This window comes from Monodelphis domestica, chromosome 4, assembly GCF_027887165.1.
Source record: "Monodelphis domestica isolate mMonDom1 chromosome 4, mMonDom1.pri, whole genome shotgun sequence".
Lineage (NCBI taxonomy): Eukaryota > Metazoa > Chordata > Mammalia > Didelphimorphia > Didelphidae > Monodelphis > Monodelphis domestica.
The window spans coordinates 99,167,179-99,190,809 of NC_077230.1; the positions used below are offsets into that span (position 1 = coordinate 99,167,179).

General features: G+C 35.1%; 1 protein-coding gene and 1 long non-coding RNA gene across 4 annotated transcripts in view; one reads left to right on the top strand and one right to left on the bottom strand.

Moving 5' to 3' along the window:
* Positions 1 to 12,706, top strand: part of NCK1 (NCK adaptor protein 1) — a 68,288-nt gene extending 55,582 nt beyond the window's left edge. For all 3 annotated transcript variants that reach the window (XM_056793661.1, XM_007493918.3, XM_001365108.5), the window contains 2 exons: positions 6,459 to 7,171; positions 9,189 to 12,706. In XM_056793661.1, coding sequence (XP_056649639.1) covers positions 6,459 to 7,171; positions 9,189 to 9,383 — 908 coding nt within the window. In that variant the 3' untranslated portion in view covers positions 9,384 to 12,706. The remainder of the gene's footprint in view (positions 1 to 6,458; positions 7,172 to 9,188) is intronic.
* The window catches only part of LOC130453667 (uncharacterized), a 32,135-nt gene extending 11,085 nt beyond the window's left edge, over positions 1 to 21,050 (bottom strand). The window contains exons 1-2 of the long non-coding RNA XR_008911149.1: positions 20,859 to 21,050; positions 2,604 to 2,652 (exon numbers count right to left, since the gene is read on the bottom strand). This is a non-coding gene — a long non-coding RNA (uncharacterized LOC130453667). The remainder of the gene's footprint in view (positions 1 to 2,603; positions 2,653 to 20,858) is intronic.
* Between the last annotated feature and the right edge of the window lie 2,581 nt (positions 21,051 to 23,631).

Below are 23,631 nucleotides of genomic sequence, written 5' to 3' on the forward strand. Positions count from 1 at the left end.
CCCTCATTTGTCCTGCTGTTCTTTTCCTTCTCGGAATCCTTTTTTCCCCTGGATTTCTTTGTTAGTGCAAGAAAACAGAGAAGTCCTTGCTTTACTCTTCCCTTGGCTAAGCCAAGAGGAAGGAAATGTGGAGGGGTGAGGACTGACCTCTGTTCTTTGTCCTTTCCCTCTTGGCTGACAGGAAAGGAGTTGGGGAGGGACTGGATTTCATTGTTGGTATTCAGGAAAACATGCCATTACCTAACATTGTGCTTTGGACATATGTAGAAAAGAATGCTGAAAAATTTCTACTTGGAAAGATAATTTGGTAGTTTTAATAATTAGCTTGAAGAAAATACTTTTATCATTAATTGTTTTAAATTTAAATTTTTATTATTTCTCATGCACTGTCATGAAGAGGTTGTCCTCTTAATTTTATTATTATGAATAATAAAAGTAAAAACTAATGCTTTTGAATATACAGTTGTAAGAAGTTCATAACAGTAACAAGATTCAGCACAGTTTTAAAAGGAGTTACAGCACAAAGGACAAATAATTTCCACACATGAAATGAGCAACATTTCTGATTGATTTTACATATAAAATATTAGCCAGAAAATCATTGATCTTAGGTGATACATTTGAAGTAACTTCCCTTGAAGTAACTTCCCTTGTAACTTCAAAATATGATTAATAAAAGAACATTGTTCTTAGTTAGAGGTTTAGGTTATTTGTCTGCAGTCACTGATAAAGTTAGAATCAGAACTAATGATTTCTGATATTGTATCCATGCTGATTTATGGACTTGGAAAGAGCAAGTAAATTCATTTCATCAGCCAAGGATATCAGTGTTATTAGTAAATATACAAAAAGGGTCAAGGATATATACAACAGCCCAGTTTTCTCAAAGTTTCCAGAAAAGTTATTAGGAAAATTAGGTAAAAATCAGTCTGACATTTGGCAAATGCCATTTTAAAAATTAGTGTTATAAAGAAAGAGGGGGGAAACTCTGATTTTACTGCTTGTTAATAGTTTCTCAGAAACCAAATTACCTTTAAAAATGATTTATTCGTGCATGAAAAACCTTACTATTTTCTTCACAGTATTGATAATGTTTTTAGTCATCTGTTTAAGCCATATCTAACTTGCATATGATTTATTTCTTTTCACTTGTATGGTGCTGCCTTTTTTAAGGGAACTTAAAGTTAAACTCTTATGAAATCTATTTTTAAGTGGCTTGTTCATATAGTTGGAATGATGATAATAATCTGGCGATTTTTATCCAGCTAACCATTTCCCTGTACTTTAAACTTTTGCACCCAGCCACTTGTTACCTTGGAAATTCCCCAAAGTAATTAATGGACCAGGCTGGTTCTGATTATACTGGTTACTAAGAACTAAACAGAAGAAAAAAAGGAAAATACCCAAAATGATGGAGATAGGACTTATTACTATCAAGGGAAAAAAATCATCTCAGTAAATATCAAATGCTTTGGCTAGCTTTAAAAAATTTTTTGCATTTGAAAGTTACAGTATTTTCTGTGGCAAACATGACATACTTGTTTAACAAGTTCTTGTGAAGATCAAAAGTTTCGGAATGGGAGAAGCCTCAGAAAAACTTTTATTGTTTGGGTATGGGCCAAGTCACATGGATTGGGTGTGGGGAGTTTCAGTGTTGAGGAACAGACCAGGAAGCTCATTGAGAATTATCCTGAGCTGTATGACAAGCTGAAAGAAAGAGACACAGGATTTTGAACAAAATGGATTGGTTGAATCTCATTAAGGACTTTTTCAGTAAGTTTAGCTATTTATTGGTTCCTTAAATCTACTTCAGTATTTGTGTTTCTTTGAGTTAGATTTTCTCCCTTAAAGTTGTTTTCCATGGAAAGCTGATGTTTTTCATTTTTTTGTTATATGTGGAATATTCTGTCAGATTAAATTAGATTGATTACTTAAAGTACCTTAGAATATTGACAGATGAAAATATATATTGTATAAAAGCTCTAAATTTAGTTAGAATATGCTAATTTTCTGTTAAAAGTCAGCACTTAAAGTAGAATATAAACTTTGATAAACTACAGAAATGAATACGTTTTATTCAAACAAACTCATATCCAGGAACTTGAATTTTGAATTATTTTAGCAATAACTTTTTATTATACTTTGGAGGAAGAAAAAGATACAGATTAGCATAAGATAAATATCAGTTAGAAACATTTAAAATCAATTCCATTACAATCTTTATAAGCAATAGAGGTTGATATTTTTCTGTGAGTACTTTTAGAAAAGTTGCTAAAAACAATTGGTTACCAACTTAAATATGGGAAAGAAAATCACATATGGGTAGGATCATTTTTGACATGTAATAAAATGATACTTTAGATTTATTGACATAAAAGGCAAATTTAATGTTTATGTCCTCCATGGGGTTTTAAAATAGAGTTTTTGTCTGATTTGGTCTGCATATACATTTGTTCTATTTTTCTGTAAAACCAGTGGTGATAATTAGGATTCCCTTATGCTAGAGATACTTGAGAAAACAGAGAAAACATTACCCATGCACTTTCTATTGACTCTCAGAATCTAATTAAGGGAGGAAGAAGGGAAAAGGGTTTGTGTCTCACCTTCAGTTTTCACTATCTTTCTGATCAAGGGCAAAATCCATTTTTCTCTCTGAAATGGAGATAACAATAATTTAATAATAATAATAATAATAATATAGAACTCACGAAGTTTGAATGAGACAAAGTTTGGGAAATGATTTGCAAACTTTAAAGTGCTATAAAAACAGCTTTCATTATTTGAGGAATGGCTTAGGAAACATGAGAGAAGAGATTTACTTAGATATTTGAAGATGTGGAAGAAGGAATAGGTAGGCTTACTCAGTGTAGTCCTAGAGAACAGGACAGGAATCAAGGGTAGAAGTTACAGGGAGGGCAGATTGTAGCTTTTAACACTTAGAGCTTATCTAGTAATTACTATAGCTCTTTCTGGATGACCACTTGTGGGTGATTAATTTATTTACTTCATTTATTCATTTAATGCTTTCTATATGCCAGGCTGTATGTTGTATTATGCAAAGTGCTAGTAAGACAAAAAAGCCCAACCCAGGAACTTATATTGTTTAGTAGGAAAACACATACACAGAAAATTAAATAAAATTCAAAATATATTCAAAAGAGATAGTCATTTAGTCATTTTAGAAGAAGGACTCTAGTACCTGGAGGACTATATAGAAGTGGAAGTTCTCCTGTAGGATATGAAACTTGATCTTAGCCTTGAGGGAATCTAGGGATATTTTAGCAGAGATGTTTTGCACTGATCAAGAGTTGGGCTCAGTGCCCTTGAGAGCAGAAGTCCTTAAACTTTTTTTTTTGTATTTTGGATTCCTTTAGCCTTCTGATGAAGTTTGTAACTGTTTCTCAGAAAAATGCTTTTAAGGGCATAAAATAAAATATACCCAATTGCAAAGGAAGATAATTATATTGAAAGTCAGTGATTAAAAAATATATTTTTAAATAAGTTCAAAGATACCAGATTAAAAACCCTTGTTTTAGATCCCCTTTAGCTTTAAGAGATGCCATGAAAAGTTAGCAGCTAGGTAAAAATTCTGAATGAAGAGAAAATCAAAGGAGAAAGATACTCTGTATGCCCAGAGATCATAGAAAAACTGCAAGCATTATGAACTTCTGCACCCCATCATTTCTGGTTCCAAGACCAGTGGGACGGCAGATATCTATCTCTATCTCTGTGACCTTTTTTTGACCAAATCATAACAAATGATTTGCCTTTAGGGTGGATACATTTCCTTCATTTCACATGTTATCCACATATTTCATGTTATTCATATATTTTAGGAATCATTTTCTTTTTTTGGAAATATTCTCTCTCTCTCTCTCTCTCTCTCTCTCTCTCTCTCTCTCTCTCTCTCTCTCTCTCTCTCTCTCTCTCTCTCTCTCTCTCTCTCTCTCTCTCTCTCTCCCTCCCTCTCTCTCCCTCTCTCTCCCTCTCTCTCCCTCTCTTTCCCTCTCTCCCTCTCTCCCCCTCTCCCCCTCTCCCCCTCTCCCCCTCTCCCTCTCTCCCTCTCTCCCTCTCTCCCTCTCTACCTCCTCCCTCCCTCCCCTTCCCACTGTGTGCTGTATTATGCAAAGTACTAGTAAGACAAGACAAAAAAAACCCAAAAACCCTAACAATCATTTCCAAACAATACACTTTTTACTAACATTCTTTATGGAGGCTTTCTTAGTGGACTTAACACAAGCAAGAATTATAAGTGGAGTTTGCTGACAAAACAAATGGCAAAAAATAGGACATAAAGTTTGAGAAATAAATGTTTGATTAAGAGTAGGCCAACACTAAGTACTGATTAAAGTTGAAAAGATGATATTCAACTGTGGTTGGGAAGAGGGTGAAAGAAAATTGCTAGATTTGGAGTAGGGATCTTTATTTCTGTGGGAACCAAGTGTATGATGAGAGTGTTTGTTTACTTATGGTATGGTAACATGCTTTAACTACTCAGTTTTAAATTGAAGGAATCTTTTTTGTTTTCCCTTTAATATTTCTTAGTCTTCTTCAAGCCCTCCCAGTTTCTCTGCTAGTCCCAGATTTGGATCAAAAGGCAATGAGTAGAAATACTTTACATTTGTATAACATTTAATTATTCTGTCATTTGATAGCAATTCAATGAGATGGTCAACTTTAAAAGATCTGATGTAGCTGTGGGGAACCACAATCACTGGCCAGTGATCCACACTTCTGTATATAAACAAGGCATCCTGTAGGTTTCTGATTCCGAAGTATGAAAGTTGAAGTGATTAATACCAAAAGATTGCTCATCTATTTTTCCATTTTTAAGGAAAAATAAACTGCTATTACTTTCTTCACTGAGAGTTTAGTTGACTTTGCTAGTGTAGTTTTTCCTTTTAATTTAATATGCTCATTTGGGTTTAGAGATGATTTCTTTAGGATTTTTGAAATACAGAAAATGATACTGATTGAAGATTACTTTTGTAGGTAACATATTTTACTTTGAGTTTCTGATTTGTGACAATTTTCTAATAAATTAAAGTCTTTGTTTTCTTTTTATATGGTGTGGTGGTGCCCCACCCCCACTCCCCCTGCAGTGGCATTAGAATCCTTCTTTGAGATAGATAAATGATTTAATGGATAGGACACTGAGCCTGGTGTTATGAAGATATGAGTTCAAGTAGGACCAAAACACTAACTGTGTGACTTTGGATAAGTCATTTAACCTTTGTTTGCCTGTTTCCTCAGGTGTAAAATGGAGATGACAATACACTACCTTCTAAATGAGATAATATTTATAAAATAGTTAGCAAAGTGCCTAGCATTATACAGATGCTTATGTCCTTTCCTTTCTTTCTTGTAACACTTAAATATTATTAATTAGCAAAGCAATTCAGCACATTGACTGTACCTAAAAATGTACAACTCATTCCACATTTGTAGTCCATCACTTCTTTGTCAAGAGACAAGAATCATATTCCATCAGTCATGATTGGTCACTGAATTGACTAAAGTTTTGAAGTGTTTCCCTTTACATTGTTGTAGTTATTGTGTAAATTGTTCTCCTACTTCTGCTTATTTTGTTCTGCATACAAACCTTCCTGGGTTTCTTTAAGTTCTTCATATTAGTAATTTCTCACAGTATAATAATATTTTAATTGTGTTTACATTTCATAATTTGTTTGGCTATTCCTTCAATTAGTGGACATCTACTTTTTAGGGATTTTTCCCCCCATGAGGGCTGCAACTATTTGGCTTGTGTATTGATAGGTTTAGGTTTTTACCTACTCTTTTCATATCTGTATGTATAGTTATAAAAAGTAGGAAAGGCTTTTTAAAAAGAAAATATATTAAAATCCAGGACACTGTGTATCATGTAGTTATTAAAAATAATTATAATAATTGCTAACATTTATATAGTGTTACTAGGTGCCAGGCAGTTCTTATTTGAGCCTCACAACAACCCTGGGAGGTAGGTGCTGTTATTATCCCCTAACAAAGAGTTGGGGGGGGGGGGGGATGAGGCAAACAAAAGTCAAGTGACTTGCCCAGGATTACACAACTAGTAAGAGTATGAGGCCAGATTTGAACTTAATTCTTCCTCACTGTAGCCCTTGCTCTCTATCCACTCTCTTATGTCTCTCCACATTCCTCTCTATGTAGCTACCATGTATTCTTTGAGTTCCTGTGAACAGTGAAAGAGTGGGTGTTCTAGGTAAGGTAAATTATGCCATATGGATAATACGAATTAAGTCCACTAGTCACTAGTAAGAAAATATTTGTGTGCTCATTTCCAAAAAAATCCACCTCATTAAAATTTGAAACAATTTGAGTTATATAGAGTTTGAGTTTAAAGGCTGCATTAGGATTTTATGAACAATGATCAGATGATAACTTTTTGGTAATTATTGTTTTATTTTTCTTTTTTTCATCTCTATCTTTACTATAAATAGGTATTGGAAAAGTGAAAAGGAAACACAGTGTGCCAGATTCTGCATCTCCTGCTGATGATAGTTTTGTTGACCCTGGAGAACGGCTCTATGACCTCAACATGCCTGCTTATGTGAAATTTAATTACATGGCAGAGAGAGAGGATGAATTATCTTTGACAAAAGGGACAAAGGTGGTTGTCATGGAGAAATGCAGTGATGGTTGGTGGCGGGGGAGCTATAATGGACAGGTTGGATGGTTTCCTTCAAACTATGTGACTGAAGAAAGTGACAGTCCTTTGGGTGACCATATGGGCTCCTTATCAGAGAAATTAGCAGCAGTTGTGAACAATTTAAACAGTGGACAAGTGTTACATGTGGTACAAGCTCTCTACCCATTCAGCTCCTCTAATGATGAAGAGCTAAATTTTGAGAAAGGCGAAATAATGGATGTTATTGAAAAACCTGAAAATGACCCTGAGTGGTGGAAATGTCGGAAGATTAATGGGCAGGTGGGCCTAGTGCCAAAGAACTACGTTACTGTCATGCAGAACAGCCAAATAACCTCAGGATTGGAACCATCACCCCCACAGTGTGATTACATTGGGCCATCAGTCACCGGCAGATTTGCTGGCAACCCATGGTATTATGGGAAAGTCACTAGACATCAAGCAGAAATGGCATTGAATGAAAGAGGGAATGAAGGGGACTTCCTCATTCGGGATAGTGAATCTTCAGTAAGTTATTTTTCATTGATAAATCACAATCAGGTTCTGGGTTTTCCTTAGAACTAAAAACCATAAAGAAATCTTTTAATTTGATATTACTTCTTTATTAGATTATTTAGTCTTGCATTTTGAAATACTCTCTTTTGCATAAGAGGAATTAAGAAAATTATAAATTAACCAAATCAGAATTGATCCTGGTTTTGGAAAATGAAAAATAAAACATATATTAAGTGGGGGTTGGGGAGGGAAGTTGCCTTTTAATTCCATGAAAGAATTAAATATTCAAATATTTTCCTGTAAGAATACAGAGAAATCTTCCTAAGTATCCCCCACCCCCCCAAAAACAACACAGGACAGAAATAATATCAATTGTACAATCTGTATTAAAAGTGATTATTTCCCAGTGTAATTGTATTTATCTTATGATGTTTATAGAGTTAGTAATTTTTACTTTAAAAGAAAGAAAAACAATTCTGTTTCACTACTAATCATGAAATAATACCAAAAAGCTAAAATAAATTAAAATGGTTAAGAAAAACAAGCCCTGACATTGTCATAATACTTTCAAGTTTACAAGTGTTTTGCATGTAATATTTCACTTGTTCTTCACAACAGCCCTGTGAAGTCACTACAGTTATTATTGTGTACACTTTACAAATGAGAAAACTGAGGCTGAGAGAGACTGTTTCTTGCCAAAGGCCACAAAATAATTTTAAGATGTGATTAGAACCCAGTTCCTCCTGACTTGCTACCTGTGTATTATGCCTTACTGCCTCTTAGAGGATATGATAGTAGACAGAGCCTTGGTAAGGTTCTAAGAAGTGTTTTTGGACTTTTTCAGGGATCATAAGAGACTGATCACATAAATTTAATTTCAGGACTTAGTTGCTTTTCTTTTCCTGGTGAGGCAGCTTGGTGGCTAATGAAATAGATTACTAGATAGTCAGGAAGACTTTTTAGTTCAAATTCTGCTTTACCTGTGACCTTAGACAAGTCGTTGTACTTTCTAACTTCAGTTTCCTCATCCATAAAATAAGTATCCCCTACCTCCCAGAGTTGTTGAGGATCAATTGAGCTAACATATTAAACAGACCTTTAGAATACTGTATGGATGTTAGCTGCTAATCTTTTTTTCTTATTATTTCTTATACAAATGTGTCATGAACAATTGTGTTCAGCAACCATGATTATAATTTTGTTAACCTCAAAAGGAATTAAGGGGAATCATTTTCTTGACATATGAGAATTATAAGAGGAAGTTGATCTATATCTATCAATACATGTATATGTAAAAAAAAGTATAATTAACCTAATGATGTGGGTAGCTAAATATGTGTAAAATCTGCCTGGTTGTGGTTTTGATAGAGAGAGGTAGTAGATTAGATGGTACCTTGAGCTAGGCAATGCCTTGTGGTGCCATCAGCTCAGGACAGCTTACTAACTGACCACAGGAGTGGGAGTCCGGAGAAAAGGACAGGATAGTGATGGGGAGTATATGTGGGGGAGTGTGGGTCACTGTGCAACTAGCTGTCTTTTCTAAGGTCAAAGATAACTTACTTGAAAGGATTTCTGGATGACTATGGGACACAAGGGTGGTAGTTTTGAGAGCAAATGAGTAGGCTTTTCCTTTTGTTTAAATGGACATTTTTGCAAGGCCAAAAAATTTAACAGAAGTTTCTGAATATATCACCATTTCCTGTTGGGTAACCTTGAAGCCTTGAATAAGGTCTCTGCTCTGGACTCTTTTTAGATGGTTGTTGAAAATTTCCATATCATGTTCCTTGTTCCTTTTAGGACAAGTGTGGGTTATTCAGATTTTCTAACTAAGGGTTTTTTGTTAAATAGGTGGATGAAGCATGGAGGTTCCATGTGTTTATCAAGTAACTTGTTTGGGCCAGGATCACATGTTATATCTGGGAATTTATTATTATAGGTATAATCTATATTAAAATTGAAAAGCACATCTTCAAATTTTTAGTAAAAATGATTTTGTATGTTTTAAATATATATATTTGTTTTCTTTTAGCCAAATGATTTCTCAGTATCTTTGAAAGCACAAGGGAAGAACAAGCATTTTAAAGTCCAGTTGAAAGACACTGTTTACTGCATTGGACAGCGTAAATTCAGCACCATGGAAGAACTTGTAGAACATTATAAAAAGGCACCAATTTTTACAAGTGAACAAGGAGAAAAATTATATCTCATCAAGCATTTATCATGATAGAAAGATGACCAGAATAACTGCCACAAATTTCAAATTAGAAATGTAATTGAAGACTATGAAGATGTTGGTCCAATCAAGATTGGAAATTGATGTTTTTAACTCCATATGAAATTGACTATAATACATATGTATTTTTATTATAACATAGCACATGCACATACATATATGCCATTTTATGTAAAAAAAAACTTTGTAAAGCAATTGCTTCCATCTTTGATTTCCAGCTTTATTGTCACTTTTCCTTTTTCTCGTTTCTAGTAATGTTTTATATTTTTAGATATCAGTTTAGTGAAGGACAAATATCTTTAAATTATAGATATTCTAAATTACTCATCCTTTCTTCTTCTAGCAGGGCTACCCTATTAGGCATTTGTTTTTGTCACACTGTCTCTTGAAGTATAAAAATATTTTTCCCCTAGTATGAAATATTCTAAAATAAATTTCCCTGAAAATAGTAATCTTTCCTGTGTAGGCTGACCAGCAATAATAACTGAAAAATATTAAAGATGGTTTCTAGATACCATTTTTCTCCTAAGCCATTGTAAATACCAAATAAGGTTGTCTGCCATTTAAAAAAAAATCATTCATTGCTTGTGTTTCATGTAAAACTTGAATGTTGGAAGAAATTTTGGGTAATTTTAATTTACAGTTATTGAAGGGGCAGGGGAAACACCCTAAAAGAACTGAATTGGCCTTTTCTGATTATTCTCCATCTGTTACTTGTGTGAAAACAAAGCAATCTCTGTGCGATACATTTAGCTTTTAAGATGAAAAATGAACTCTAGACAGTAATTTTTCCAAAGGGGATCACTTCAGGGTGTATTCTGTGCCAACAAAAAATAAGATATGACAAAGTTTTGGGGAAAAGAATAAACAGTAAGATACTTGACTATTTTCCTAGGCAACATCAACAATGGTCAGACATACTTGTTTAAAAAATAATTATGTCCTACTCTCTGCTTTCTAGTTTTTATAGGAAAGAGTTAGAACTTGTTGATCTGAACACTAAACCTAGTGTTTTGTTCCCAAATATGCCTTACTTTGAAGAATTTGTGAACTAGTCAGGAGAAACAGAACTTATTCATGTAGTTATGGATTTTATTTCAAAGTCTATTTTTGTAGCTGCTCTTAATTGGAAGGGTTTTTTCCCCTGACCAAAACATTGGTTTCTATTGGAAATATGAGGCTTTGACTATAGTAATTAGGTTGATTCTGTATGCCTCGTGGGAAAAATGGTATCATTACTTTGTAGTTATACCTTTGTTGAGTGTTCTGTTTACTCAGAAATTAAAACCTGAAGATTTATGCTAGACAGCTGGGTGAAAATGCTCATCAAAAACTAATTTCAGGTGTTTATAAAAGCTACTTCACTCAGTAAATGGTGGGAAATCAGTAAAAATCTGAAAAGTGACCAATATTTTGTGGAGTTTTAAGGTTAGGATGGTTCTTATGGTTTTTAAAAAAGAATTCTTTAGTATTCCTTAAGTATGTGAAATGTTTATCTTTTTTTCTCTTTACATGTTATCTATACATACACTTAATGAACCAAAAGAACTTTTAAAAATTAAACTCTAAATTTAATTCAGTTTTGAAAAACATAATTATCTTAAATATGCTTTTGTCTTCAAGTTATTTATTACTCTAGTGTTGCCACTGGGTGGCAGTCCTGGCTTCAAAAACTTTGCTAATCTACCATAAAATGATAGATCTTTCCAGATGTTATGAAGGCAGTGCTGTTAAGATGATCAGCATTCTTCTTCTTCTGCTTTTGTAGCTTAGTTAATTTACTGATCTAACTCAATGATAATTTGTTTATAAAAGTTGTTGTTAGAGAAGTTTAATAGTAATAAATGTGATATATGCTTACTATTTTTACAAACTGTACTTACCAGGAATATGAGTAGATCATAAGGCACACCAGTGAATATTCCTGCAGATTTATAGAAATACCTATCAAAATGGGCCATAGTTCCTTCATATGTAAAATGAAGGGATTAGAATAGACACTCTACAGATCCTTAACACTGAAAAAGGAGAAGCAATAGCTCCAGTAGATTCAAATAAACTTGACATTTTTTTTATTCTTTAAATGATTACTATTAAAAATATTCTGTGTAGGTGGAATTTACCTTCATTGTGGAAATGCTGTTTTTGAATAATAAGAGATTAATGTTCCTACTTGAGATCATCATGCCTCAATTCTATGTATTTCATTGTGTTAATGTTAAAAGAATGGGATCTCAAGAAAGCAGCTGAGAAATAAGTATCAAAATGAGCATGTATTTTTTGACATCACTAGATCATTATTATTGCTATTGTCTAAAATGCCTTATAGAAGTTAGTGATGGCCATATTTCCTCATATTATGTTCTTTGAGGATAAAAATCGTGCCAAAGTGAACCACAATTTAATTTATTCCAGTGTGCTAAAATATTTTCATTTAAATTTAACACACCTGAGAGATACATCTGCAGTTTTTTGTATTTCAGTCCTCTGCTTCTTTTATATCATTGTCACTTCCTAGTAATCCTCTCTTCCCTAATAAATACTTTTCTCTTGTAACAAAGCAAGTTAAGTAAAACAAGCCAATACATTGACCATGTCTGAAAGTGTATGCAGCATTCTATATTGATTCTCAATCTTTCCACTAAGAAGAACAAAGTATAAATATTATTGAGCCATGAAAAAGATGAATCTGAAGAATTCAGAGCATCATAGACTTTAACTGATTTCAAGATAAATAAGCAGAGCTAGGAAAATAAAATAAATGGTTCACCAGCATTGTAGATTTAAAAAACCCCCAACACTTTAATTATATCTAAATTTCATCATGGGAAAAAATGCACCTCCTTTGCAGAAGTGAAAAGCTGTGAGTAAAACATTGCATATACTGTAAAACTCAATGAATGCCATAGTTTTTCTGAAGTTCTTTTTAATTCTTTGTTACAAGGGATGGCTCTCTTGAGTAGGGAATAGTGAAGAGCAATGTCAGAATTGAAGATGATGTAAAAAATAGCAATAAAAGTTGAAGGGAAAATAAAGTGTTTCACTAGTCCTTGGCAATCAAAACCAAACATATTAATCTGAATTCTGATGTCTTGTTATTTTTTTCATTACTGTGGTCACTTTGAATAGTATTCTCTTGGTTCTTCACACCATATAAGATCTCTGAGTCTTCTTAACATTTTGTATTTATCATTGTATAACCTAATAATATTCTGTTACATTCCTATGTTATAATTTGTTCAATCACTCCAAAATTGATAGGCATCCTCCTTGTTCCTGGTGTTTTTGCAACCATAAAAACAAATGTGGATTTATTTTGGCCTACTTGAGAACTTTCTGTCTTCAACTTCATTTGTAGGAATTACTGGCTCAATAGGGTATTGCTACTTTAGTCACTTTGCATATATATTAAAATTGTTTTCCTGAACATTTAGGATAATTCATATATCAGTATGACTCTTCCTGTAGCCCCTCCAACATTGAACATGAAAATACCTTACCATCTTTAGTTGTGAGATGCAACTTTAGAGTTGTTTTACATTAAATCTATCATAATTAATGATGGATTATTCATAAATGCATACTCAGTTTGCTGAAAATAATCCCTGATGGGAAAGCAGTATAATTTTTCATATATGTGAAGAAAAAAACTTGTTGCTGATTTACATATTGGTGTCTTGCTCTTGGGAACTTTGGGTTTTTATTTAACTTTGTGTGTTTGTTTAAAATGTGCAATAAACCCAAATGTAAACACACACCCAGTCACAATATAACCCCAATCCAAAAACTGGACAGAAGAGTTCCTAGAAACACTCTCCTCTCTCAAAACTAATATTAAAAAAGAAGAAACAGATCATTACTGTAATTTAATTAGCATAAATGACATACTTTACAAATAATTCACTCAAGAAGAGCTATTGTGAGTGAACTTTTTAGTTGAATCGTTGACTTTTCTCCTAGCCATCCTTAAAATTAATTCAAGTAGGATTAAATTTTAAGATGCTATTATTCTAGGTGAAAACATAGGGTTTCCCAAAAGAAAGTGCAGTTTTAAATTTGAATAGACCTAAAAGAAGCTTAAACTACATTGAATGTTGAGATGCCCTATATATTGCCATATCCATTCATAATACACATGATTTTTTTTTTACAATCTTGAAAGTACTATTTTCTTCATGTTGCAAGCTCAGAAATTGAGGCCCAGGCTAAGTGCCTTGCCCATGCTCATTCATCCAGTAAGTGTTGGAACTGGGCTTTTAATCCATGGCTCCCACCCATAAGTCCATCACTTTCAGTCACTATACTGGGGGAAGAGTTACTTCATAAGTCATCTTCAGTTCCTTGTTCTTAAGAATTACAAATTACCTATATTTCAAAGAAGTCCATTCGTTGTGGGGGTGGGGTAGTGTCCAGCTCACTTTTTAATGATTGAACTAAATAACCTGCTCCAATAGTGTCTTCAGGAAGATACTGTATTAATGAGGTAGGAAAGAGCCAAAGTTTTCAGGGCCCATTGAATGAGGTTGATTGTAATGGAGTATTTCACTAAAAAATGATAGGAATTGAATCAATATTGTAGGACTACGAATTGTTTAAAAGTGTACCATTTATGCAATTAAAAAAAACTCAAATCCTTACCTTCAATCTTAGAATATATACTGTGAATTGGTTGCAAGACAGAAAAGTGGCATAAGGGCTAGATAATGGGGGATTCAGTGACTTGCCTAGGGTCACACAGGAAGGTTTTATGGCCACATTTGAACACAGGACCTCCCATCTCTAGGTTTGGCTCTCAATTCACTGAGCCATCCAGCTGCACCCACAACACTTAGTCATTATGGGGATGCAAAAACAGTGCAGTTTCCTCAAGGAGCTTACATTCTAATGGGGCAGATAAGGATAAACATTAAAAAGAACAAATAGTTAAATTCAAAGAAGTTTGAGAGGGAAGCCACTAACAGTTGAGGCAATTAAGAAAGAGTAAGTGTAGATGATAATGCTTGAATTGCATCCTGAAGATGAGTCTGTGAATCCCATATGTAGACAGTATGAAGGCATTGGAGACAGGTGTTGGGATGTCAGGTTTTGAAAAGCTAACTAGTATGTTTTTGACTGGAGTATGGAAAATGGCCTGTAGACAAGATGGGGAGACCAGTTAGGAAGTCATTACAATAATAGCAGGGGGTGATGAGTGTCTGAACTAAAGTGGGTTCACTGAGAATAGAAAAGTCAGATGTGGGAGATTGTGAGGTAGAAATGGCATGATTTGGTACCTGGGTATGTGGGGTAAACAGTGAAAACTGAGTCATTAGCATAGAATTGGGAGCTAATGAGGTCACAGTATAAAAAAGAGAAAAATAAGGGATTTTGGATGGAGTCTTGATAGTCACAGGGTTATGATCTGATAAAATAGCAAATGACCCTGAGAAGTCATGATTAAGTAGGTAAGAGATCCTGGAAGAAAGAGTGGTCAACAATGGTCAAATGCAGCTGAAAGGTTAAAAAAGAAGAGGACTGAAAAAAAAGATCATCAAAGTTGGCAAATGAGGTCTTTGGCTAGCTATGGCAATACAAGAAAAATAAATTAAGGGATTAATTATAAGTAAAGGGGGAACAATTACTACTTTGTAGAAAATATGATTTACTTAAGAGAACCCCAAGGAATCAACTAAAAAATAATTGAAAACTATCAAAGTTGCAGTATTTGAAATAAATCCACATAAGTCAGGATTTTGTTTATTACCAACAAAGTCCAGCAAAAAGAACTTAATTCCATTAAAAATACAGAACTTAGAAAATATGTGGGAGCCTACCTGCCAAGACAAGGAATTATGTGACCACAACTACAAAATACTACATGCCCATCTAAAAGACTGAAGTAATACTAATTGCTTACCAGTAGGATGAACCAATAGTATTAAAATGAGATTGTTACCTAAATTCATTCAGTATCATTCTAAATGACCAAAGGATCCATTTATGTATAGGAGATAAATAAAATTCATATGGAAGGACAGAAGGTTAAGAATCTCAAGAGAATTTTAAAAAAATGAGAAGAGGACCTAACAGTACCAGAGCTCAAGTTATACTACAAAGTTGTCATGGTCAAAACAATTTGGTATTATATGAGAAATAGATTGATTTAGTAGAACAGATTAGATACACAGTATATAAAAGCAAATGAACCCAATGGTCTTGCCTTTGATAATGCTAAATATCCCAGCTATTGGGGCAAGACTTTATTATTAGACAAAACTTGGGAAAAGTGGAAAGCAGTTTGACAGAAACTAGATTCAGAAAATCCCATATTATAATATTAAGATAAGATCCAACTGAGAATGTGACAGGCATGGAGTGATGTTGTAAATTAGAGGAGCAAGAAAGAAATTACCTCACCAATCTTGGGATAGGAGAATTCATGAACAAGTAGAAGATCACATAAAATTAAAATATTTTTGTATCAACAAAAGCAAACCAGCTAAAATTAGAGGGGAAACAATAGGATGAAAAATTTTCAGTGTTTCCATGATAAAGGTCTCATTTTGGAGATATAGAGGGAATTGATTAAAATTTGTAAGGATAAGAGTCATTCCCCTAAATGATAAATGGTCAAAGGATATGAAGTTAGTTGTCAGAGGGGAAAAAAAGCAAATTAAATAGCAACATAAAAAGTTTTGAAATCACTAGTCATTAGAGAAATGTATATTAAAACTTAGACTTTCTGTCACACTCATCCGACAAAGTTGATATGAAAAAAGGACAAATGCTGAGGGGTCGTGGGAAAATAGGTTCATTAATACACTGTGGTCATGGAACTGAACTGGTCCAGTCATTCTTGAACTTAAGAACAATGCCTCCCAAATCATTAAAGTATACCTTTGATCTAGTGATACTACCACTAGGTCTACAGCCCAAAGAGAGCAAAGAAAGAAGAAAAGGGCCCATATGTTACAAACATTTGAAACAGCTCTTTGTGGTGGCAAAGAATTAAAAAATGAGAGGTTGCCTATTAATTGAGGAATAGCTGAACAAATTGGTGTATGAATGTGATGGAATACTATCGTGCTATAATAAATGAAGAGGATTGTTTCAGAAAACAGATTTTTATGAACCAGTAAGAACCAGGAGAACAATTTATACAACAATATTATAAAGGTAACTTGAAAGACTTAAAAATTGTGATCAGAAAAAATATCCAATCACAGTTCCAGAGGACTCATGATACATACCTATGGTGAGCATTTTTGTTTTGCTCTATTATATATGTTTACATCAGTTTTGTTTTTGCTTTCTCCATGGAGAGGGGAAAGGAAAGGGAGATAGAAAGTAGATCTTCATGTGAAAAAAAAAAACAATTAAAAATTGATCCTAAGTAATTGGAAAGAAGAGTTTCAGTCAAGGGATGAGGTTGGAAGCCAGACTGCAAATGGTTGAGGAATGAATGAGAGATGTATAGGAGGTGAGCATATAAGCTCTTTTTTTGTTTGTTTTAGGATTTTAGCTGAGAGGGGGAGGATCAATATAGAACGATGGTTTGAGAGATGGTTTGGGATTCAGTGGAGGACTTATAAGCATGGGGATATAGGCATATTGGAAGGTTGTAGGAAAAGAATGAGTATTACCAGCCAGTCAGCAAAAATTTATTGAGCACCTATTACTGTGTGCCAGGCACTGCCAAGCACTGGAGATAAAAAAAAGGTAAAAGATAGTCCTTGCTCAGTCTAATGGGAAAGACAACATAGAATCAACTTTGCACAAACAAGACATAGACAGGTAAACTGAAAATTATCAACAAAGCAGAGGCACCAGAATTAAAGGGGATCAGAAAAAAGTTTTCTCTAAAAGAGGGTTTTAAGCTGGAATTTGAAGGAAGCCAGAGAATCCAGAAGGTAGCAATGAGGAAGGGGGGTATTCTAGGCATGAGACACAGCCACTGACAATGCCCAAAGTCATGGGATGGAGTGTCTTATTCAAGGAATAGTAAGAAGTTCAGTGTTACCAAATTGTAGAGTATTTCAGGTGTAAAGTATAAGAAGTGGGGAGTAGGGCAGGTTATGGACTATGAATACTAAACAGGATTTTATATTTGATCCTAGAAGTAATAGGGATCCTTTGGAGTTCATTGAGTAAGAAAGTTGACATAGTCTGATCTGTGCTTTGGAAGATCGCTTTGACATCAGTGAAAGGAAGATGCCCTGGAGAGAGATGATTGTGGCAAGGAGGTAGAGAAGGCTATTGCAGTCATCCAGGCATAAAGTTAGGAGGCCCCACACCAAGGTGGTGACAATGTCAGAGGAGAGAAGAGGGCATGTAGGAGGTATTTTGAAGGTAAAACAGACCGAGACAGAAGATTGGATATAGAGGGTGAGAGTGAGGAGTTGAAAATGACATCTAAGTTATGAACCTAGGTAACCGGAATGATGGTGCTGCCATTGACAGCAATGCAGAATTTTGGAACAGGAGAGGTTTACAGAGACAGTTCAATTTCAGATGTGCTGAGTTTAAGATTTCTGTAGAATTCAGTTTGAGATGTCTAGTAGTCAGTTGGAGAGTGAAACTGGCAGTCAGCAGAGAGGTTGGGATTGAATAAATAGATGTTGAGGATAATCAGCAGAGAGATATGTGGGATAAAAATAGATTAGCAGTGCCCACTCACCCAAATAAACAAAACCAGAGGTAGCAGGTAGGCATAAAAAGAGACAGTTGTTTATTCCCCCTCATGAAAGAGAGCACTTCAATGATGGGCTAAGAAGTGCCACTGATAGGCAGCAAGCAGTCAACATATACACAAGGCTTCCTTCCAACAACTTTGACCTACAAATCAAACACCCAACTCAGGTGAGGCAAGGGAAGCAACCAAATTGTTCATTGCCCTTTCTGTCCTTCTGTCCTTCATCAGTCTCCCTCCCAAGCCTGTCCTGGAGTCCTCAACCAACAAAAAGGTAACAAACTAGCTTTTATAAGATAAATGTTCATTCTGAGAATAGCACACCCAATCCTGTCCCACACAGAGATAATCATTGAATCCATAGAACTGATGAGATCACCAAAGGAAATAGTATAGAGGAAGAAGAGAACATAGCCCAGGACAAAGCCCTAGGACACACACAAGGTTTTGTGAAGAGCCAGCAAAGAAAACTAAGAAGGAGCAGTCAGATAAAGAGAAGGAGAACCAAGAGAGAGCCTTATCCTCCAAACCTAGAAAGATAGTATCTAGGAGAAGGGATTGGTAACATCAAACACTGCAGAGACATCAAGTAGGATGAGGATTGAGAAAAGGGTATTAGACTTGGCAATTTTAGAGTTCATTTGTAACCTTGAAGAGCAGTTTCAATTGAATGATGAGGTTGGAAGCCAGACTACAGCTAGGGAGAAATTGAAGATAAAGTAAGAAAATGGAGATGATAGAAGGTAATCTGAGATTACATGGGAATCACAGATAGAGAGAGAGGGTTGCCTTGGCAAACAGAAAAGTCACTTCTTTATATGAGACAGGGATGAGACGTGGATAATGTGAGAGGAGGAGGATGGGAGAAGAGGAGCTCTTAATGAATGGCCTCAATTTTAAAAAATAAACGATGAGGTCAGATTCTCTGTAGAGAGATTGGTGGTGGGGAAGGGAAATCATGGGAAGTTTGGGGAGGGAAGAAAAGCTGCCAGGGTGAGTGGAATAGTGACTTAATTAGGATAAAGATGAGAGGAGGGGAGAATGAGGTTACAATTTTCTGGACAGTTCAGGAGGGAGCTATAATAATGCAAACAGAAAATTGAAAGGCAGCCAAAATCTGATTGATTATAATGATTAATTATAGCCCTGGAGAGCATGTGATGAAACGCTTTCATGCTCTCTCAGAGAATGTTCCATATGCTCTCAAAAGTGGTCTCTGGCCAGGTTGGTTTTGCTTATCTGTTACAAGGAAGGATTCAATGGGAAAGAACTACTATAAAGAGGTGAGTTAACATTTTCAAGGAAGGGTATTTCACATCTCAAAAGAAGCTCTCAGACCTGAAGTGTCAGCTCATTTATATGTATGAAATCTCACACTGGAACAATATCTGAGATGTTATCACCTATTACCTCAGCTGTTCTGCAAATGTAGCCTACTATCTATCTCTTCCACTTTTTTTCATCTAACATCAATGGCACAGCCATACATTAGTTTAACTTTGTTTTGATCCTTAGAAATTTAAAAAAACTAACAACTGGATGGTGATATAGTTCATTTACTCATTCATCTTTGACAGGGCCTAATACAAAAAATGACCAAGCCCTTTTTACAATAAAATATTTTATTAAAAATTTAATATTGAATATCAAACCACCAACTAAGCTTAGAAACTGGTTATAATTAAATTAATTTTCATGCAAAATATAATAGTTCCAGTCATTTCATTGAAGTCCCTGTTCAAATTCTTTGTCCATTTATTGTCTGTCATTTCTCTTACATATTCCATTCTTCTGATTCTGCATATTTTTGGCCTTATATCATTTCATAAAGATCTTTTCAGATTTTTTTTGGTATTTTTCATTCCCTTAAGGGCGTAATAGTATTATATCAAATTAATGTGATATAATCCATTTAATCATTCCCTCATTGTTGTCTACTTATGCTTTTTCCAGGGTTTTGTATCTAAAATAATGCTAAGAAGATCTTTTAACAGGTAGCTTTTTTTTTTTAACAGTGTCACTCAAAGCATTTTCAGGTATATTCCTAACAAAAGAATTATTGTTTAGAAGGATATTATTTGTGTTAGTTTTACAGCGTACAGCTAAGTTGTTCTCCAAAAGAGTTCTTACAAGCTCGAAATTCTACCACTAATACATGTATACACTTGTTTCTCCACATCTGTGCCAGCACTAATGTTTTCATTAGTTTTTTTCCCAGTTTGATAGGTTGAGTTGAAGTTATTTTAACCTGAATCTCTGATTATTAATGAGATCTCAATAATTTTAAATGCTTTCTTGGGGGTGGGGGTGGGGGTGGGGGTGGAATTGTATTTCCTAGAGTGTTTTTCCCTACACAATAATAAAAGCCTAAAGAAAAATCTCAAAACAATCCCTTTAAAGTAATAATGAAGAATGACAAAGAGGGAAATTCACCAGGACTTCTTTTGAAAACCTGTTGTTCTATATCCATCATTAAAAAATTAGAAATATTAGTAATGCATTCTTTACTTGAAAGGTGAGGAATTATCATCCTTTAAAATATTTTCTTTACATTGTCTATATGAACACATGGTTATTTAGACCATTTTTGTTTCAACTGGATGTGGCAGTTCAATTTCCCCCCCCTGCTTTACAAGGAAACATCCTTGAGTTCAAGTGAGCCTTGTAAAGGTTTATTCAAGGGAAGACTTAATCCTTAAAATATGTCTGGCCATTCTGCTGCCTTCGGTGAAAAGCACCTCCCCCTTGCTTTATCAGTCAACTCTTTGCATGCTGGGTTGGTTTTCCGTAACTCTTACCTCCATTGGAGTCAATCTATTTGTTGTTTGTTTAAAAATCTGGACCACCCCCTAGGCCAATGAATAATGGTTACCGTGACCTGCCTTGGCGCTTGACACTACCCATATATTCTCGCAATAGCTCATTTGCTTATGTCACTATGGGTGCCCCAGAGAGATCAAGAGCCACACATTAGCACTACCTCAGACCTAAAAAGCCTCAGACATCCTGTTCCTTTCTGCTTCTCAGTGGTGTGACATTTTCAAAATGTTTCCCAGCTACTCAGTTTTACTCAAAGAATGCCTGCAGAATGATATTCCGGTTTCCCTTTCATTCTCTACAGTGCTTAGTGGATTTTTTATAAATGCCAGATAGATAACTCTGGGAGCGATCAGTACGTGGCCAGATTTTAAGTTATGTGGCATTGGCAGCCTTAGTAAACCTGTTAAGTTCGTTTAGCAAGTTGGTGTGTTTATTGGCTATTTTACCTTCTCAGTATTGATTTAGACTAGTAATCCCACACCCTTTTTTCATGCTGTTACTTGAACTGCACTGAATGCCTGGCGAAATCAAATTCACCTTTCCATTGAACGAATGCAATACAGTTTCTTTTGGCTTAAAAAAAGGTTTGAATTAAAAAAAATAAAAGCCAAGACTTCAGAGAGGGTTTTGAACAAGAATTCGAGTTCCTATTAGCCCTATTACCACAGGCAAACACTTGAAAGTAAAACATTTTATGAATTAAGTCATTTATACCACAAGAAGACATTTTCATCAGCCCCAAATGTTTTCAGAATGTACCTGGTTCCTGTAGTGACGGTTTTCAGCAAACAGTTTAAAATGTCATTTTGCTAGAATAAATAGCCAAATAAGCTTAAATGTTACACTTCTCATTCTCTGGAGAATGGTTTCCCATGGTGGAAATGCATGAAAACATGGGCTATTTACAGTCACGCCACAGCTTTTGGAGGAGGATTACATGTTTACATATTTTCACATTTTTCCTCCCAAGTCTAAAAAATCCTTGGGCGCTTTCCGTGGTTGCCAGGCAAAAGAGTTTTGATATTTGTAAAGGCATTAGCGCCAAGTAATACATTTGAACAGAGATATCGGCACTAAAGACGGACCCTGATGTCCCATCGCTGCTCTACTTCAGCAACATACAGAGATGGTCTTACCCTTTTGTTTGTCATCAACTCACCACAGGTATCACTTCCATGTTCATGAACTCTGAAATTCCCTTCTCTGAATATAATCTTTTATATTCTATATTTTCCTCTGCCTTCTGACTGTTAAGCCTATTTTTTACCCTCTCGATGACTTCCTATCACTTTAGCCCTCAATTCTTTCCCAGAACCACCATCCCTGCACTGGCTCTACCCTTTTACCTTACATATCTTGGTGAACCGATTCAACTCTACTTTTCTTCTATAATTGAGACCTTTGTCCCCTTAACCTATGATTAATCATGTCTCTTTTTTCAACCCTTACTTTCTGTCTTAGTAACAACTTTGATACAGAAGGGCAAAGGCAAGGCAAATAAGGTTAAGTGACTTGGCCAGGGTCACATAGCTGGGAAGCATCTGAAGCCATATTTGTAGCCATCTCCTCCAGACTCCAGGCCTGGTGCTCTATTTACTATGCCACCTAGCTCCTGTTCCTGCCAATCATGTCTTGACATGAATTACTCCCTCTGTGCATCTGCTGCCTTCATTCCTACTCACATACTGCTGGAACAAGATTAGGAAAAAAATCATAAAACCATTCTTCCTGAGTCTACTCTGAATTTATATTTTATGATCTCAACTGGATCTCACAATGGCAAGCCAATCCTTTTACATATCCCTAAATCATTTCATCATCCAACTCACCAAAGAAGCTATTTTAGATTTTTTCATCCTTTCTCAAGAATCCTTCCCCCTCCCCCCACCCTCTCAGCTGAGAACTTTGCCTCATAGTTCACTGAAAAAACTAAGGACATTTGTCAAGATTTTCCCCTTCTCTCCTCTCTCTTCTGATCTCACATCATTTAGATTTCTTCCCCTACTCTGTCCTGCTTCAGCCCTGTCTCACATCAGGAAAAGTCTTTCTCTTTGCCAAGGAAAATACTTCTACATGTGTTCTTGATTCCATTCCTTCCCATCTTCTCCAGATTGTTCTCTCTGTCATCCCCTTTCTCACTAATCTTTAATCTTTCCCCATCTAAGCAGCTTTTTTGCTGATACCTATAAACATGTCCATGTCTCCCATCTCCTTAAAAAACCTTTATTTCATCCTACTATCCTTGTTATCTTTTGTCTCATATCTCTCCATAACCTTCCTAACCAAATCCATTGGAAAAGCAATCTTCAATCAATGACTATGATCTTACTCTTTTTTAATCCTTTTATCTGGTTTCCATCTTATTCATTCAATTGAAACTCTTTCCAAAATTATGAATGACCCCTTAGTTGCTGAATCTAATGACTCTTTTAAAATACTCCTCCTGAATTCCATGGGAACTGGAAAGATCTCCAGGAATTGATGCAGAGTGAAAGGAGCAGAACCAGGAGAACATTATACACAGAGAGGTATACACTGTGGCACAATTGAATGTAATAAACTTTTCTACTAGCAGCAGTGCAATAGTCAAGGACAATTCGGAGGGACTTATGAGAAAGAATGCTATCCACATGCAGAGAAAGAACTGTGGAAGCAGAAATGCAGAAGAAAAACAACTGCTTGATCACAGGGGTTGATGGGGATAGGATTAGGGTTTTGATGCTAAAAGATCACTCTACTGCAAATATGAAT